General features: G+C 37.3%; 1 protein-coding gene across 7 annotated transcripts in view; it reads right to left on the bottom strand.

Annotated features, from left to right (window-relative positions):
• Positions 1-5,548: 5,548 nt before the first annotated feature.
• The window catches only part of EML1 (EMAP like 1), a 121,910-nt gene continuing 108,452 nt past the window's right edge, over positions 5,549-19,006 (bottom strand). For all 7 annotated transcript variants that reach the window (XM_084520724.1, XM_084520727.1, XM_084520728.1 and 4 more), the window contains 10 exons: positions 18,567-18,721; positions 17,780-17,905; positions 17,400-17,531; positions 14,956-15,023; positions 13,580-13,668; positions 12,967-13,064; positions 12,757-12,844; positions 12,481-12,576; positions 7,382-7,512; positions 5,549-7,110 (listed from right to left, as the gene is read on the bottom strand). In XM_084520724.1, coding sequence (XP_084376850.1) covers positions 6,985-7,110; positions 7,382-7,512; positions 12,481-12,576; positions 12,757-12,844; positions 12,967-13,064; positions 13,580-13,668; positions 14,956-15,023; positions 17,400-17,531; positions 17,780-17,905; positions 18,567-18,721 — 1,109 coding nt within the window. In that variant the 3' untranslated portion in view covers positions 5,549-6,984. The remainder of the gene's footprint in view (positions 7,111-7,381; positions 7,513-12,480; positions 12,577-12,756; positions 12,845-12,966; positions 13,065-13,579; positions 13,669-14,955; positions 15,024-17,399; positions 17,532-17,779; positions 17,906-18,566; positions 18,722-19,006) is intronic.

The raw sequence follows: 19,006 nt of genomic DNA, 5'->3' as shown, positions 1-19,006 counted from the left end.
TTCAGCCTCAGGAGAGCATGGTTTACAGTCACAAAAAAGGCTCATGCAGGAAGCTGCAGCCTTCCAGGAAGCTGGAAGGAGCTCAGCTATGCATGGAGACCCTGGGGATCTGCTCTGGTGTTATCTGCTCAAGGCCACCAGTCAGCTTCCCTTGGAGCTTTGACACAGAGCTGAAAGCACAGATAGCAGTAACCCAAGTGCACACAGGCACTCGGGGTGTAAAGGCCAAACCATTAGGAGTGTCTCCAAAGACCACGCACCGTCCTGCGGTACCGAGAGAACAGGGGTCCAACCTCCACGCTTCCAGAGATGTTTTCATTCCAGGCTGAGGGCAGAAGGGCAGGCATGGGAAATGTAAACAACCCTGGCAATTCCAGTTTTGCTTCTAACAACTAACTTTATCTACAGTGAAGAAATACGACCTCTGGTCCTAGCTAGGGCTTACAGCTTAGTCCCTGTAGAGCATTCCCAAAGCTTGTGTTTTGATATGGCATCTTCCACGCCCTCAGAGGACAAGCTGCATCTCTTGCAGAAGCAGCAATGCTGAGCCTGGCCAGCAGCTGTTTCATTCTGTTGTTCTATCATTATTAAAATCCCATCAGTCCCATTCTTGGAAAGTTAAGAGCATTTGGGCTTGAACATTTTAGGTGCAGGCCAGGCTTCTCATTGAGGGGTAACAAAAGCGGCGGTGTTCTCACCCAAATCCAGTCCAAAAGACCTCGGCACGGAGGTGATGCCGTGCTCGTGAAGCCAGCAATGATCAGGACTCTACAGGCTGCTGAACTGTGTGTGGCCAGATTTTCTGCTGAACGGGAGCTGCGCATACGGGAAATGCCAGAGGGCTTTTCACTTAAACTGAGCCTCCTGTCAGCTTGCTCTCCAACTGTTCCAACCCTAGACAGAGACTCTCAGAGCTCAGCTTCTGCTCTTTTTAGGTGCTGTAATGAGGCCAAAGCACTTGAACCTCTGGCATAGCCCCCTGCCCTGTGGTTACACACTGATGTCATAAATTCGGGATTGTGATGTCAATGGAAGTTGCTGAAAAGGAGAAGCTGGGCAGGAAGGAAGGAGCCCTGAAATGTTGACATTTATCTTAATGAGAAACTGAATCCAGAATGAACAGCCAAGGCAATTGATTTTGCAGAGAAAAGTGTTCTCCCCAGGCTGCCTCAAGCAGACAGTTCCCTCTTTAACGTGTCTCAGCAGTGCAAGGGCAACGTGAGGCAGTGACAAATTACAATAATCTAACGTGGCTGCAAAACTGATCCAGCCTGTTAATTTTTGCTTTCTAGCCATGGTGACTGAACAGCCTGAAGGAGATTTCTTTACCCTGCAGTCTGGAATCCAGAGCAAACTTAGCACATGCAGTGCTGATAACCAGCCATCACAGAGCAGCTGAATTTTCCTCCCTCTGGCTAAATGTTTATTTTAGGTAATTCCACAGGTCAGGTTTTACAGCTGTTCATCTCTTAGAAGCTTCTGCTAAAAACCCACTCACTTGCACAGGCACCCAGAAAACAAGCAGCCATCCTCGTGGTTATAACCTCAGCACCTTGACGAAAGCTGAAAAGAGAGACTTTAAGGTGCAGTATTTGACTAGGAATATATGTCAAAATTAATTTAATGTAGCTTGTGGAGAGCCAAAAGGTGGTAAAACAAACCTGTGTTAAAGTAAGGCTGTGGAACTGGTGAGGAGAAACCACTTTTCATGGAGACAGCAAACTTTAATAAGCACACAGACAAAATACAACATCCAAAGGAAGCGCCTACAGTCGCAGTGACACAAACAGTGCCACGGTGCTCTGTCAAGAGGAGATTCCTGCTTACACTTCCACCTGTGGCAGGAAAGCACGGAGAACCCCCAGTGCTGAGAAGCAGCCTTGATTGACAAAGGTCCCCCAAGTGGCTTTCATAAGCGAGCCACCACTGGTGCAAATGAGGAGAGGTCTACCAAATTTAGTGCTGGGTTGGAGCTTTCTGCAAGCTGCCCTCAATACATCAGTGTAAATGATCAACTTCTAGGTTTGTCTAATGAATTCAGGGGCCAAAGTTGTTCCATTAGAAAAAATGAAATTGCAGCAGAACTGTCTGACTAAGGAGAAACATAAATCTGTCTCAATAAGAACATGAACCGCTAATGCACTCACTCATCCCGCAGCCAGCCGCATTCATCCGGAAGCAGACAGACCCTGGTTCAATTCTGTCCTTACCTCAGGAACCGGTTCCTTATCTCCCACCTTTTGGGCTATGCAGCAATCAGGCCTGGGGCATCTCGTCTGCAGGGCAGCCTGCTGCAGCGCAAGAGCAGCATGGAAGTAAGGAGACAGCTCCAGCACGGCTATGAATCCAGGCCAGTAATGGAAGGAAAAGATTTCTATTTAGGTTTCTCACAAGTCTGTTCTTTTCACTAGTAATTAAAGTGACATTTTCCCTGCCATCTGTAGAATTTGTGAGGATGCAGTCGAGTGATTTGTCAACAGTCCCAGGGATGTAGGAGAAAACACAGCAGAAAGACCTCCTGCTTCTCGGAACAGAACATGAAGAAATGAGAACTACCAACCTTTGCAAAAAAGCGTCTTCCACTTACAAACTCATCACATTAATAAATTAATCATTTTAAGGGCAAATAATATTTTCTAAAATTATTTTTTGTGAAGAAAAAAAATTCATCCAAGCTTTTCACATATGAAATATGACCTTGTATTAATTAAAATGGTAAAAAATCAATTTTATAAAAAAATTTTCATAAAAGAATTTTTATCATTTGATTTTTTTATATATAAATTCACTTGCATCAAAATATTATTTTTCCTTTTATATTCATTTATTATTTTTAAATACAGTGGCTGATTTTTACAGAGCTCACCTGCTGCAAATTGTTATTACCTGTTAGGTTTTAACAACCTGTCAAAACTCAGCCCTACCACTAATATAAATAATCAATTTGCAAGTAGTAATTCAAATAAAACATATAATTAAGATGAACGATGCTGTAGTTTAGCTATAATATAAATGGGGCCTTTAGGAGTAAATATATGAAAACAGGCAGGAGAGGTAAATAAAATCATGAAAAAACACTACTTGAAAATGGGTGATGATGCTAAAAAACAGATTGATTCTATGCTTGTTTTATAAGCGCATAAAAGGGGGGGGAGGGGGGGAAGCATTTTAAAAAGCATATGTATTGCTTTCTGAATAATTTAAACCAGGGGAATAGATGATATCGGCTCCAGCAGCCAATCATTTTGAACACCTGCACACTCAAATGATATCTGATATCTGATCTCATTTTGGACAAGTGTAGCAGTCATACTTGTCCTGAAAAAAAAATCACTAACCGAAAAAATATTTTATAGTCTAAGCTTGTGATATATGTTATGGGGATGCACACAGATGAACAGAGCAACCAAGAAATGATGAGATAGTACTGATCATCCAGATACCCTAGGAGAAGCAAGGAAGGAGGGCAGAGCAGACGGGGCTAAAAGCAGATGTAAAGACACTGATATTGATGCGCTGGAGCCAAAGCAGCAGCATAGATAAGGATACTGTAGGAAACCAGGAATTCAGCCCCCAGATGAGTAGAGTTAGTCAGGGCCACTGGTTTTGTAAGCAGTCACAGACAGCAAAACCTGCAGGCAAGGGCAAAGCTGGATAGGCTCCTGCAAGCCAAAGTCACAGAAGAGCAATGCCAGAAGTGAGAGGAAGAGAAGCAAAACACAGGAACTGAAACCAAAGAAAGCTGAAAGGGACTAGGAGAATGCTCAATAGGTGACTGCAGTATGAGTGAGACTAGAGATGAGTTGCTTCTTTGAGCAACACTACACCTGCTGCAGCCAAGATCAGAGGTATGGAAGGATGAGAAGCCCAGCCCTATCTCCAGCCAGACTTGAGAACTATCTTTAAGCTACATGGAAAGGCAGGAAAAGACAACTGCTGCAGAAACAGCACCAGGTGGAGGAATGCAGGTACAAGACTCCTGGCTGCTGCTGAGATTGAAATATATGAAGTCCAGGAATAAACTACCTTTTTTTTTTTTCTTTCCCATTTTCATTATTTTCCTCCTATTATTTTTAAATTAAAAAAAAAAAAAAAAAAAAAAAAAAAAAAAAAAAGGAAGGCACTCCTGAGAAAACATGCAAGAACAGAGGAACAAGGGTAGAACAGGAGAGTTGGAGATTATACACAACAATGGTTGAATTGTGTAGAATTTCCCAGATAATGAAAGACAAATAACTTCAACAGCCATGAAACGGAAGTTACCCACCGTTTGCCAGTTCTGCTAATACACTTGTCTTGCTTTCACAGAGAACAAAGACATTTAACAGCAAAAGTTAGAAACAGAGGAGCAGCAGGAACTCATATGGGATGGGACTGTTGAAAATCCCCTTTGATCAGTAGCCCTAGGGATGAACTTGCAGGATTCCTCATCTATTTCTTCTAAGGAATAATGACATAAAGCGAAGAAGAGGATCACAAATACATTACCACCCAAGACTAGCACAGCAGGAGAAGGATGAACCAGGAGTGAGCCAACCCAATTTGTAGCTCGTTTTCTCTGTCATAAGTACTGACTAATCATCTGCAATTCTGAAAGCAGAAAACCTGAAAGGACTTCATATGCAAAACCCCCCAAAAAATAATAATAAGCATGAAGTATTATGACAAACTATCTAAACAAGATCACAACCCATCATTTGAGTATTATGACCTCATCGATTTAACATTAGGAAGTGAGTAAATTCTATGCCTTAGTTCCACGTACTTCAAGCAGAGGGAGACTGACGTTACCACCAGAAGTTGTTCCACTGCTCCTCCATCCATTTACTTCCCTCTTCACATCGCGGCTTCTTCTACCTCAGTAGAAGCATTCATACAGCTGCACAGCTAAACCTGAGGAGGCAACTGAGAAGTGTTTTCTGTTTTGCAGTAGTAGCTGTTTGCTTGCTTGACTTCCCCTCACCTCCTCCCAGGTCCATCCCCTTCCCAGCTGGGTTCGCTCTACAGCTTCACCAACTGCTGTACAGCTGCACGGGATGGGAATAAGCAGCTGGGGGTAAGACCTCATCCTTCAGTGACAATGCTAGGTAACAACAGCCTACAATGACTCTGAAACCACAACTTCAGTCTTACCTGATGACAAGTTCCTAACACAGAGAAGTGCTAGGAGCTCTTGCCACAGACATAACCCTGTCCAGTGGAATGACATTGCTCTACCTGTCAAGTACTCAGAAATAAATGACATTTACTTGGAGGCAGACCAAAAAAATCTGTAGGTGAATGCACGCAGTATGTACTTCTTCCCTTCTGTGAAGCCAGAGCTTCACTCTCCATGTGTGAATTAAGGTTTACATTCTCAGTCATGCTAGCACATGAAATTACGTACCTCAAAATTTAGATTTTATTCCTAAATATTTTCAACAGCTATTCTAATCTACAATTCACAAACTTGTGACATTAAGTAAAAGCTTGTCTATTCTTCTAAGTATTTAGTGTTAAAGCAAAGATATTTTACTACACAGGAAGAATACAGGAAGAATACAGAAAATTTGCTTTAATACATGTTTATTGGTGTCCTGCACTGCCAGTGTAGGAGGTTGGAGATGTAATAAAAAAGTTTCAAAATTTATTGATTCCATTTCACTTAAATCACTCTAAACAACCAGTGCTTTAGAGTTCAGAGAATTAACGTTTACCGTCCATTACAAGCAAACTTTTAATATTATCTTTTTCAAGTCCACTTAGGACTCCTCTCTTTTTAAAATTTTTCAGATACATTCCTCAAAGTAAACAATACATTTCAATCTGTGTCACAATCACCATTGGTAAGGCCTTCTGAACCATTTTATACCACCTCCACTATTACTTCATTGCAAAACACAGTCTTATTTCATACTATAAATATCCATCCATGCACAAAACACAGGGGGCAGAAGTTACACATTAATATCTCATGTAGGCTTCCAAGACTTCCTTCACCCTCTGCAGGTTTATGGTACACTTAAAAAGATATCTTTAGACTTGGTCTACTTGGTCTTAAAATACAAATATACAATATCCATAAGCATAAAAAAGTAAAGCTGGGTTGCCTTACCATTTGTTATGAACTGCTAAAATCTTATACATGTACAATATAGCATCATGCTGATTAATATACATATTAGTTAAATATATCAACCAATAATGGGGATGTGGCCAAGCTTTTTTGTTTCATTTTCAAAAAGAAATTGTTCATATACAAGTAAAAAGATTTTTAATTTAAACTCATCTGGAATACCTGAACCACATAGCCATCTGTAAACCCTGCTGAGATAGCCAGGTCAAACTGGGGCATAACCTGCTGCTTCACTCATCTGAAAGGGCATATAACTCCTCACAGGTGATATCTAAAGTGTGCTACACTCCTAAGAGAATGCAAATTTACCAGCATTCACATTTGCAGATCTAGAAGACTAATTTTGCATCTTACATCTTCATTTATACCTTCTGCATTAATTCGTCGTCCTCCATCAGAAATAATTCAGTACCTCAACAATGCCATAGGTTTTTCTAAATAAGTAGATATACAGTACAAAGTGTAGATAGTGAAACAATTAAGCACATATATACAGTCTTTGAAAGGCATTTTTGTGACCACTTTAGCAGTGTTTATAGAAAACATTTAAGATAGTCACATTCCGCTGATACCACTGTATTGCAAACTGTCAAGCCACATTTTTATATTAAACTTGTACTGCATTGTATATTGTACAACAAAAGAGAAAACAATCATTCTTAAGGTGTGACACAATGAAAAAATCACTAAACTGAGTAAAGTAACCAGCACAGGGCTTAATTTTCCTGAGGTTTGTAAGAATTTTTTTAAACAAAAATCACAGTGACCAGGCTAAACTGCAAACATACTGTTAAGTTTTAAATATACAGTTTATACATAAGTTCTGTGCATGGTCGACTCAATTGTGTATGTTCATACTGACGTTTCCTCTAAATGACTCGCCACTGCATAATACTTGTGTCTTTTCCGCCCGTGGAGATGAGATGGGTGTCTTCACAGAGAAAATCTACATTAGTTACATGACTACTATGTCCACCGTACACGTGGCTTGGAGCCTAGAAAACACCATATTAGTGAGAAGATGAAGTGTCATAAAAACATACCATTACAACATAACATTCAGACTACAGTGAAACCAAGGCATCACATTACTCTCAAAATATTTTAATATTAAATTAAAATTTAATTGTAGTCTCAATCAAACTTAAGTAAATCCCTTAGGCATACATACATTCCCACTTTTTTTTTTTTTCTTTTGTAAATAGGAAAACACCATTTTATGCATTTGTGCAGGATACAAGACTGAATTTTTTTGAAATGCCTTACCCTAAACTGTGAACAGGGATATGAGAAGAGATGTACTTTGCCAAAATCATCCCCTGTTGAGAGCAGTTTTCTCCCGTGTGATCGACAAACAGCGTTGATATCTGTTCCATCTGAACCTTCAGGCCATACACCTGAAACATGAATGGCCTAATTAAGTGTTTCTATAACGGAAACAGAAGTGACAGCTTCGGGTTTTGTTAAAATATTAATAAGGGGTTACTTGTTTAAAAAGCAAAAAAACCAAGAAAATCGTAAAAATAACTGCAGCTAAGTTAGTATGCATACTTCAGAAGCAGCAAAAGACCAGATCCTAATAGGAAAGTACACAAATCTTTTATTTCTTCTAGTCAGCAGAGTGCTTTTAACTCTGAAAAAGCACTTCCATATGGTTATATAGGAAATAATGTTACAGCTTTTATTTTCCTGTCAGCTTATTAATGTATGCACTAACATAATTTCTTCACATTACTATAGGCTTAAAAGCTATGTATGATTCAACATACTTTCTTCATATTACTGAAGTCTACGACCTAGGACAGAAGAAATTGCTTAGTTAAAAATGTTATTTAATAATTAATGAATGCCTTGAAAAGAAACTGAGCCTACTATAAAATTTTAAGTAATTATATGTGAATAAAGTTATTTATGTAAGTAGTAATTCTTCCTTGTGTACTGTACTTCTTGCTGTCCTTGCACAAAATATTGCTCTAAAATTAAACCATAGGCTCCTCAATGTAAGGACAAAGTCTTTGCACCAAATCTTTAAAGCTTCTGAATACTTGCCTGCTGAAACTGTAATAAATTCCAGTCAGTTATTGAAATGTCAGCTTTTCTGTATGCAAGTACTGTACATTTTTTTAAGATGATTTTCATAATTCAGATTTTATCCAATCCCTGCTTTGCATAAATGATGCCAGGCTTTCAGAGGCCACTGACATAATTAGAATAATAAGTGTGCTGATATTATGATGGAGGGGTGTGAGGAAGCTGTATGAACTCTGCTGTGTCCCTCTAAAGTCCTACTACTTGAGTGCAAGCCCGCTTAAATAGTATTTTTAGTGTGTCAGGAGGAGACAGTTGCCACTCTGTCATGCTTACCCTACTCTTTTCCAGGGTGTGTCTATGGGCAGGGCAGGCACACACCAGCTTCCCTTACTGGGACACCAAAATGAGAATCTGCCCTGTACTGTGGAAGCAGCTAGCTTGGATCTGCATGCAGTTCTGCCCAAATATAGTCTTTGAATCATTCCCCAGAAGCTCAAAAGCACTAAAAGGAAGTGACTTTATGTCTTTCTGCCAGTGATTTTAAGGAGGTACAAGTTACTGTAAATAAAATGAAACACGGTATTGATTTGCGGACTGCCAGTAACTCGCCTGACCTGTGCGGAAACCCCTCTTTGCTAGGCTGGGGATGTTAAAAGAGAGGCTGGGAAGAACGAAAATGAATGTGCAAAGAAGAAATGCAAGAATTGCTACTCATGAAATTATGAATACTGAAAATGAAAAGACATAGAAAAGCTGTTTTAAGTAACTGCTTTGACAAAAAGCAGGCTGTATAAACATCAAATGTTAGCTGAAAACCAGACATGAGTCTTCTCAAGATGTAAATATGACAAGCTGGAGATAACCCCTAAAGGAAATGGTTTAAGGAACAAGATTGCCGTTTTAAAAAAGGTAAGGAATTATATCAGCATGTTTGCTTTGAGATTCCATACTCTTTCAGAATGATTCCAGTGCCCCATTGTCAGTTTTTCTAGTAGCTGAATCACCTTTGCTGAAAAATTAGCCAACATTCTTCCTCTTGCCCCTCCACTCCTCTGCAGACATGGAAAAAGCAACCATTTCCATTCTCCTGTTTGAAAATTGATGCCATGCCCTTTTCTTCTTCTTTCTCTAAAATTCATTCATTACATCTCTTCTCACAGAACAATATTCAGATGTGCAATTATTCCTGTTAGCGCTGGGACTACATTATCTGTTGGTCAATATGCAAAACCCAGCAGCAGCATTCCAGCTGTTACTGGAGCAGATACTGACAAAGGATGATTGCCTCACATTTTGCATGGCGTCCTTTTCATTATGTATCCCTCTAATGCATCTGCCTTTTCTTATTAACTACATAATAGTGTTGATTCATGTTCAGTTTGTATGCAAGAGTAATCTGATCTTTCTGTGCTCTCTGGCCTGCTATCCTCTCTTCTGTATTTGTACAACTGGCTTCTACTCTTCAGGTATATAACCTTCTCTTTGTCTCTACTGAATTGCCTCCTTGTTTCATGTATTTCCTCTGTTACTTCAGACAATTTTCTAATCCTGCACCTTCATGCCTCCTATGAATTATATGCACTGATTTATCATCCATGCTATTAATAAAAATATTCAAACAAAAATAATATTCAGTGTAAAGCCTTCTAGACACTTTTGAGCCCAACTGATCTCAGCTCTGCTTTGCTTGCAATGCATTCAGGCTTTTCACATTGTCTTACATGTCTTCTACTCCTGCCCTTTACCTCAAAGACTAATTTTTCCAAAACCGGGCATGTAATGTGACCTGATGCCATGGCTGTGTATCCAGCAGACCATGGCTCTTTGCAAGAGCACACAGATCAGGAAGCATTTTATGGTCATTCGTCCTTCACATTTATATGTGCCTGTATCACAAATATCCACCATAGAACACATTTCCTTACATGCTGCTGATTTTCAGTTCAATCATCTCTATGCATTTCCAGGCTGATTAATCTGCTCCCATGCTTGAAGACAGGTGTTCAACAGATCAGTGCTCATTTTCCACCTTGCATTGATTACGCTCAGCTGTGAATGCTACACATACTATTTGGGATTTTTATGTGGTTTTACCTGAGGGAGAAAATATCCCTAGCTTCAGTAGTGAGTAGTTACTGAAAAATGAATACTCTAGATGCCTCATGCCCTTGATGATGTGATTGATTCTCTTATGGACAGGGAGGCAACCCCAGCAAACACTTAAAAACCGTGGCTGCTCTGAGACCACAATGTACGGAAGAACAGTGACTTCGAACATTATAGACTGGCTTCCAGTTTATAATTTATGAGCTTCTTCAGTTTGTTATTATAACCAATTTAAAATCTTCCCAAACAGAAAGTTTGCCTTGCTGAAGTCCATTATTTTCATTTTGTTGCTCCTCTCCTTCCTGTAGTAAGGCTCATGACCTCCCTGATTCCACAGTCATTCCTACACAAGACACATTCACATTTTTCAGTTCTTTGTACCTCCGCAGAAAGAAATCTGGAAGAGAGTCCCCTCCAAGTGCTTATCTATTTTCTATGTGAAGAAAATTCAGAGAACTTGCTAGCTAGCCAGTGTACTGCAACTCATTTGGAAGAATAAAAATCTCACATCCTCAGCAGTTCTTTGCTTTTACTGATTCTGCTACCTATTAAAAATTTAATTCATTTGATCTTTTTGGAAGGATGGACAACAGTATAACCCTGCTATCATTAATATTCATTTTTTCATCAATAATTATAAAGCATTATCTTTATAACTTCCCCAGTCTGAACCTGTGTATCTATCAATCCTCAGTATTCATGGTACTGTAGTTTGTGTCTTTTTTTGCATTACATATCCTCTCTGAATAAATTATACCCTTTAAAATTTTGACTAACCTCTTCACAATCTCTATTACATCACTAAAATAGTAACTGTGGTAATTATTCAAACTACTAGCTACTTTTATTTATTCCACATACTTGTTGCTTTAGCAACAATATATAGCTTACAATAAACCTGTTCAGCATGGAGGACTAAGCATAAAAGTGTCTGTGATGTTTCCAGAGGTGCCTCATTGGCCCAGCAGGACATTTAGTTCCACAGGATGCTCCTAAAGCTGACATGCTGCATGGGGGAAGGAAGGGGGGGAAACCTCTCAGCTGTGACACCCTATGTTATGATTGTCTATGCACCAAAAGCAGCCCCATATTCTACTAGTACTGTATTTTCCATGAATCTAATTTATAAAGGAATACTGATTCGAAGTATACATCATTTCAGAGTATGTGAACCTTTGATGCTAAATACAAAGACTTTGTAACTTTTTGTCACATACACTCAAATCTCAGGCACTGAGGACTTGAATATATTATTAGTTCTATTAGGGCCTTCATCTCTCATATGAGAAACATAGCCAGTCTCATAGGACTTCCTCCTTTAACTAAATCTGTGGTGTTGTGATAGCCAAGCACTGCCTGTTGGTTAAATATTAAAAAATTTGAATGTTTCTTCCTAGCGTATTGCTACTGCCATCCCATCTTTTAGGCTGCAAAAACACGTCCTTTCTGGCTGCTTTCAAACACACTATTGCATCTATTCTACTAGAAACATGGGAGAAAATCTTCCCTGCTTACACTAGAACAGACTCTTTGAATGTCTATGACGACTTCTTATTTTATCTTAAGGATTCAAGAACTTGAAGGCTCTTGTATTCAGTTTTCATAATGATCTGTTAATTCTGCACATGTTGTTGAATAAATACAAAACTTTTGAGCATGCTACGGAAAGCAGCTCCTTCAAAACTGTAGAAGTCTCATGGAAAAAAAAACTATCGTGATTTTGTTAGATTTTTACTTCTTTTCCCTTGTATTCCTTTCATCTCATTCACTTGTTATATATTCCATCAAATTGGCATCAAGTTGCACTCAAGTACTTAATGACAGGACCGTCATCTCTTGTGCTTGCATAGTAACCAGTGCAAAGGAAATTGGTTCCGATAAGGGGATTTGGCCCAGTAGCTGCGTAGATAAATGATAATTCTGTAGAAATGGAACATTAAATTGAAAGAGACAAGCAGCAACACTAGTGTGACAGAAAGGACAGTCTGCAATTTCTTCCTTTTCTTCCCTTGTGTTGTAATTTAAAATTTATACTTGAAGCTAGCAGGAATATTAAATCAGAGTCTTTCTGGATTGAAATAAGAGGACAGATTGTAATAAGAATGGCATAACAGAAGTTCTGTGTTTTCCCCTGAAATGTGAATAGTCATGTTTCATAAGAAAAAATTGGCATTCACAGTATTTGTGAATAACAAGTGATAAAAGCTTCTATGAGGAAAAATGCTTACCAAAAACATGGAATCCTAAAGTACAGGTGTAAGTGGCCCATTCTATATCTCTAGTTGTTTCAACACTCACTACTTGTTTACAAGCTGATGGGATCCCTACAAAAGAAGAAAAAAAAGCATAACATCTTTAATTCTCAAATTGTATAGATTTTGATTGCAGCAGATGAATTAAAACATATGGTCTATCTTGGCAGTTATATGGTCTCATTTAAATTTTAAATCTGAATTAGACTGCCTGAACTTTGTACAAAATGAGTAAATATAATTTTTACTCACAGTATAGGATTTCATAATCTCCTGAATTAGACACAAGATACTGCGAGTTAACAGACCAATCCAGATGAGTAATAAAGCTGGAATGACCCTATGATGAGAAAAATATAACATTAACTAGCATCTCTCAATGTGACCACATTAATACAGTGCTGCAAAACATACTTAAGTTGTTATTATTGAAAAAAAAAAAAAAAAAAAAAGATTACTTACCGAACATTTGCCAATTCTAGTGTACTTTCTTCCATTTTCATTAACGCCATATATATAAATACAGTTGTCGTGGGAACCTATTGCCAAGAAGTTTCCATCTATAAATGCAAAAGTCAACTTTAATTATTCCAGTAAGGAAGAACTTAGATTAATTTTGAAAAGTTAGTACCATGAAGAAACTGTTCTTAAAGGTTTGAAAAGGAGAAAAAAGGTGATTTTTTTTTTTTCCCTTTGTCAGTTGCATTTGATATATGTTTCAAGATTATAATAGAGCAAGTTTATATAGAAAGCATCACTGTTAACACATGGCACTTCTGGAAGCATCAACTATCCATTTAGGACTAATCTGATTGCAAAAACCTGCACAGTTAAATTGTGTTTGTTTTTTTCTTCCCAGTGATACCATGACAAATAGGGGTTGGTGGAGCTGAGGCAGTGGGACCTAGAGCTTAATACATCACATACTGTGTTGCCAGTGTTTCACAGTGTATTTATTTTTCAATTTAAGTAGTTCAAGTGGGAAATTATTGTAGAAGCAAACCCCAAACTTAATTAAGAAAATTCAAATTTTTTTTTTTTTTTTTTTTTAAAAAGTAAATAAACACTCTCAAACCTGGCGAGTAACGCATTACAGACAGCTGCTCATTTCCATCTGTGTGTACAGTGACCAAGTCTTTTGTTTCTGTGTCAAACACAAACCACCTGTTGTAAATACAGAAAGAGGCCAATAAATCATTCCATAAGGAATTTAAATCTACTGTAATCTTGACCAACTTTTCTTCTGTCAAAATAGCATAAGTTTTACACTAGAAAAAGAAAAACAGCAACTGCTACTCATTTTCTTTATTTTTTATTTTAACAGGAAAGTTTCTTTCCAGTGTTTTTTTTAACCAGAATAACTATCAGGCATTGACCCTGATGTTAATCCTCAGATTTTATTGTTTTACTATGTGTCATGCATTAGAATAAAGGAAGAATTATATATAGTGACCCTTCTCCTTCAAGACAGCCATATGCTATACTAACATTTAAATTGATATTTATATTATGTCCAAGAGCAGAAAAAAAAAAAAACATGGGACCATAAAAAATATCACAGAATCTTGGCTCATGACCTATAAGCATTCTATGCATTTTCAGTTGAGTGCAACTGCTTTCAGCACTAACGGCAAAGTCTGCCCTCAAGTGACATTACAGGAAAGGATGAAATTATGGTAGACAATCAAGGTTAAACCAACGGTCTGCACTGATCCAGCATGTAACCAAGGGATCCATCTTCTCTGTAAAAGGCAGAAACTATTTTTCACGCTGTTTTTTTTTCCTGCCTTGTCTATTACACTCTTCAGGCAGAACAAATGTCGTAATATGTATTTTAACACTATGTCTAGCAGTGGGACATTTGCTAAAATTTTGTTAAAGCTTCTAGATATTACTGCATTAGACATAATAAGCCCCTTGTTAAATTTAGAATGAGCAACCTTTTTCTATGTGATTTCTTCTACACAGCTTTTCAGGCCTCAGGGAAGCTCTCTGTATATACATCTATAAAGTTAATTCTTTATCTCAGACTCCTCTGTTAAACTCTCCTTTGCCACGATGGAAACAAAGATTTAATATCTGGGTCACTGATGTCATGAGAACCCCTTCTGTCCACAGCCTAACACTCAGCTAGACTTCCTGTCCTGTCAAAACCCACCTCCTAGCACTGATCTTAGACTGTCACTGATCTTAGACTGTCACTGCCCCAGGGCAGAAGTCTTCTCTTCATCCTATGTCCACACAATACTCAACAAACACAGGGTACCGGTCCAAGACCAGAATTTCTAGGAATTATGGGAATACAAAAAAATGTCATTCTCTAATCCAATTCAATTAAATATGGGATGAACACACATCACATATCTGCAAAACAAGAACATTTACTTGAATGTGGTGAGCTGGAAAATGTATTGTGTGTTGGTGCCCAATGTGCATCTCTGTGCATCTTACCTTCCAGTTAGCGTTCCTACTGCAACAACAGATGCTGAAGGATGAAAACCTGAAGACTGTGCTGGATCCTAAAATGTTTTAGAAGAAAACACACATTTTTAGCAATCCAAGTTATAACAAAAACACATTTTAGTTATCTTCTGCAAGACCACAGTAACCCTCTCTAGTGGTTTTCAAATACAAACTTAAGGGGGAAAAAAATCACACATTTTTAACTGATTGAAATATTGCCCAATGGATTTTTCCCTCTATATAAGGCTACTGTTTTCTTCTCTATCTTATCTAAAAATAATTAGTCAAATGCTTTCATTAGAAAATTAGGCAAAGGCAACTTCTCATCAAATCACAAACAAGAGATAAAAATAACTTGTTAAATTAGAGTTGACCTAAGAATTAAGTACTAAAGCTGCAGTTTGCCTACTGTCTAAAGATGTACTTGCTTGTCCTTTCGACAAAGGTATGTATCACTGCATAGTGGGGTAAAACCTAACTTCTGCCCACACCAAAAGACTTTCAGCATCTGCAAGTTGGAGCTTAATAGGAGACTAAGGGCATGAACTGAGTTTGTTATTTTGATATGCAATTTTAAAACATCTTACTTTGTATAGTATATTATTCTGGAGACATAAGTAGAATTGTAGTATTGTAGTGTTCTTGTCATTTAAACTTATGCCTAAAAAAAAACCAAGTATTTTCTTTCTAATAGCCTCTACAGTTAAAAAGAATGAGCTCCAGAACCCTTAGGCAATAGGAGAAAGTCTCAAAATAAGCAGCTTATTTCTTTCTGACACCTGCCAAAAATAATTTTAAAGCGTAAGCAAAAAAAAATGAGTAACACATCTTGCAAAAATGCTTATATCCTGGATTTTCTATATTCCAGAGCAGTATCATATCGTAGCCATCTTAGTAAATCTGTTTACATTTTTATCAATTTGTAATTACTTCCCCTAGTGGCTTGGTGTGAGGTATATCCTCATTAGTTTAAGCAAGTGAATAATTTCAAAGTTACTAACTCCATTAAAAAAAATCGTTTTTTTTTTGTTTGTTTGTTTGTTTTTGTTTTTTCCTCAGAAAAGATATTTTCTTTATTAAGCCAGAGGTTCAAACAGCAAATTTCATCTTAGCAGTAACCTCTACTTATAACTATATTACAAGGATTTTACATAGATTCTCATCACAAAAACGGGTTAATGCGAAATGACTTATTTACTCTAGATAAGCAGTCAGTGATCTACAAAACACTGTCTCAGACATTCCAAGTGGTGAATAAGGAGAATATTTTCAAGACTGATAACGTCTTAACGAAGCAGTGTGTACTTGGAAAGGAAAAAAAATCTAAATGTAGTTTAATGGACCTCCTGCTATTGCAATTAAACTTTTTCAAAAGGATAAAGTTAAGTAAAGCAGTTTCCTAAACTGAGTCAGTCTCTTCAATTAATTTAGAAGATTCTCTTGTCAACAAAAATATAGATCTTAGAACATATGACGTTTGTTAGACAGAATAAACTCCCTTTTCCACATTCATCAAGCAAGTGTGATTTAACAAGTGTATACAACTGGCACAGGATACTATGAGAGACAGTATGGCAAACGCTACTCTGTTCAGACTGTTTCAACTTGGTGTAATGGCTTGCAATTACTGCAGATGTGTTGCATTCAGCAAGTCTTATCAATACTAGCTTTAACATAAAATGTTACACAGGCCTGAGTAATTAGCAATCTTTTTTATGAAAAAAGTTGCATAATTGGGAGTTTTGAAAAAAATGTGAATAAAAGACTGCTTGGGGAAAAAAATAGTGGCATGTCACAATAGAGACACTCTAAAAATCAGTTCCTGCAGATGCATATAGTAATGCATCGTTATCACAAAGCCAGCAGGAGTTTGCAAATGAACAAATGAGTGCTTAAGTACAGCACAAAACTGAGCCTTCACTTGTATTCCTTCCATACCTAAACATGGAGTTTCATACCAGAGAGATGAAATTAAATTCTAAAACATACATGTTCTTTCATGGATAGAACGTATTAAAAATCCTAACAACATATAGAAGACAAATAAAGGCTTAAAAATGTCACAAAAATTATTGTCCTTATGAAGTTTGACTATTACCATTCTCAGGACTGTAACAGTAATCCTGATCAGAACTACTTTTAAATGATAAATACTTCCTAACTTTATATTTCTTCTTCTGCTCCTGGTAAAATAAAAATTATGAAAGTCAACAGCACTGTATACTTCTACACAATGCAGCACATATATCAATATAATCTAGGCCTTAATTTTTTCGTTTATAGCAACGTTATGCCCACTTTAAGAAAAAAAAAACGTTACGTGTTTCTTCTCCTTCAAGTTAGTATTTTAAGGTACTTTGTTAGTAATTATATTTAAATCACAAATTGAGAAGTTCTGTTAGAGGAGTAGACTTGTGTTTATAAATTTATACCTCTATAATCTTGTTCCAGATAGGATGATGAGTAGTAGCATCCCAGAGGGTAATGTGTTTGTCATGCCCACAAGTGAAGAACTGAGGTTTAGAGGAATGGACTGCTAGTCCCCAAAGCTCATCAGTGTGACCCTGCATGAACAGAAATGTTTCTTAACAAGGAGGACAATAACATCAAAATATTTTTAAACAGGATTAAAACGTCCCAACTATGTATTAAAGCATTAGAGAAATATGTTGTTTTGGATAGATGCTAATAAGCATGTTATTTGTTGCCAAAAGTATCAGAAATATGAATTAATCTGTTATTGCAGTACTTAAGTTTGACCTCTACCTTTTTTGCTATGACACACAAACTTTCTTGAAAGGCAATAGCTTACCTGGGTAATAGGGAAAAAATCTCCTGATAGTGTGCCTTGTAGGACGAAGTTTCTAGTAGTCCCTATTAGCACGACGTCACCTTTTCCCTCAGCTACCGTTCTTATTGGGCCAAACTGTTCTGGAATCTGTGTTCATAACAGACAAACAGATAGAAAAGTGAGAATACAAACTGATTTGTCAAGCATGACTTTTTTTTTTTTTTTTTTTTTTTTTTAAGGCATTTAGCAATTGCATTTTAATGTGTTGCACAGAGAAGAAATAAAATGGGCGAATATACATCCTTGACTTCCACGAGTTTGGAACAACTTGCATCAGACAATCCTTATCAGTGGAACATTACATTTGTACAGATAAACAACATATTTCAACAGAAATGGTTCCTTCATGCAATGTTCACTCAATTGTATTTTACTTCTGACCATGATATTTGATTAAGCATTTCCATTCAGTGTCAGGCTTTTTATTGCTAGTACTTTTTTTGCAAGGTATATTTCTTTAATCGCAAACTAGGTTTTGAAAAATTCAGTGCTAGTCCCCAATAAAAAATTCAAAAGAAAATGTAATATTTAAAATACGAAGGAATGTCAGTGTATGAACAGATTTTAATAAACAGGCTCTCAGACTCTCACAGGCTCATTATCACAGAATATGACATTTCACCATTGATTCGTTTTTTGAAAGAATGTATATCCATAAGGAAAGAAAAAGATTTTAAAAGATTTCTTCAGAAGACAGTTAAAATTTCACTTTGAGTGGCAGAGGAAATTTAAAGATAGGTGATATCACCTCAGTTTTGTGAAGTTTTTGGTAATTTCCATTCCAAGATATTAGCTTTCGGTCTTTTCCACCTCCTGATACTAATGTGCCATCTCGCAGCATACAGAGTGCAAATATTCCGCCTTCATGTGCCCCTTGAACTGCGTGGCTTATTCTATTGGTACCTGGATATAAGGAGAACAGATCTACTAGTGAAATACTCAGCTTAATGAGTCCTTTTACCCCAGCTTTGTTCTTTTGTCCATTTCTCTACTTCCCAAGGATTATGTCTAAACAGCGCTAATGGTGGGAATAGTGTTGCACCAAAATGCTCAGACCCACAAAATGAGAACACATCAGGCCATCTCAAAAACATATTCCCCCTTCATCTCAAAACCATATTGCCCTCATCTCAGAAATGAAAAGTATACATATTCTCTTAGTCAAATTCAAACATCAAGTAAAACAGG

Source organism: Aythya ferina (assembly GCF_964211825.1).
Source record: "Aythya ferina genome assembly, chromosome: 5".
NCBI classification, from domain to species: Eukaryota; Metazoa; Chordata; class Aves; order Anseriformes; family Anatidae; genus Aythya; species Aythya ferina.
Note: the sequence above shows the minus strand (reverse complement) of the source record. Positions and strands in the feature narration are given on the sequence as shown.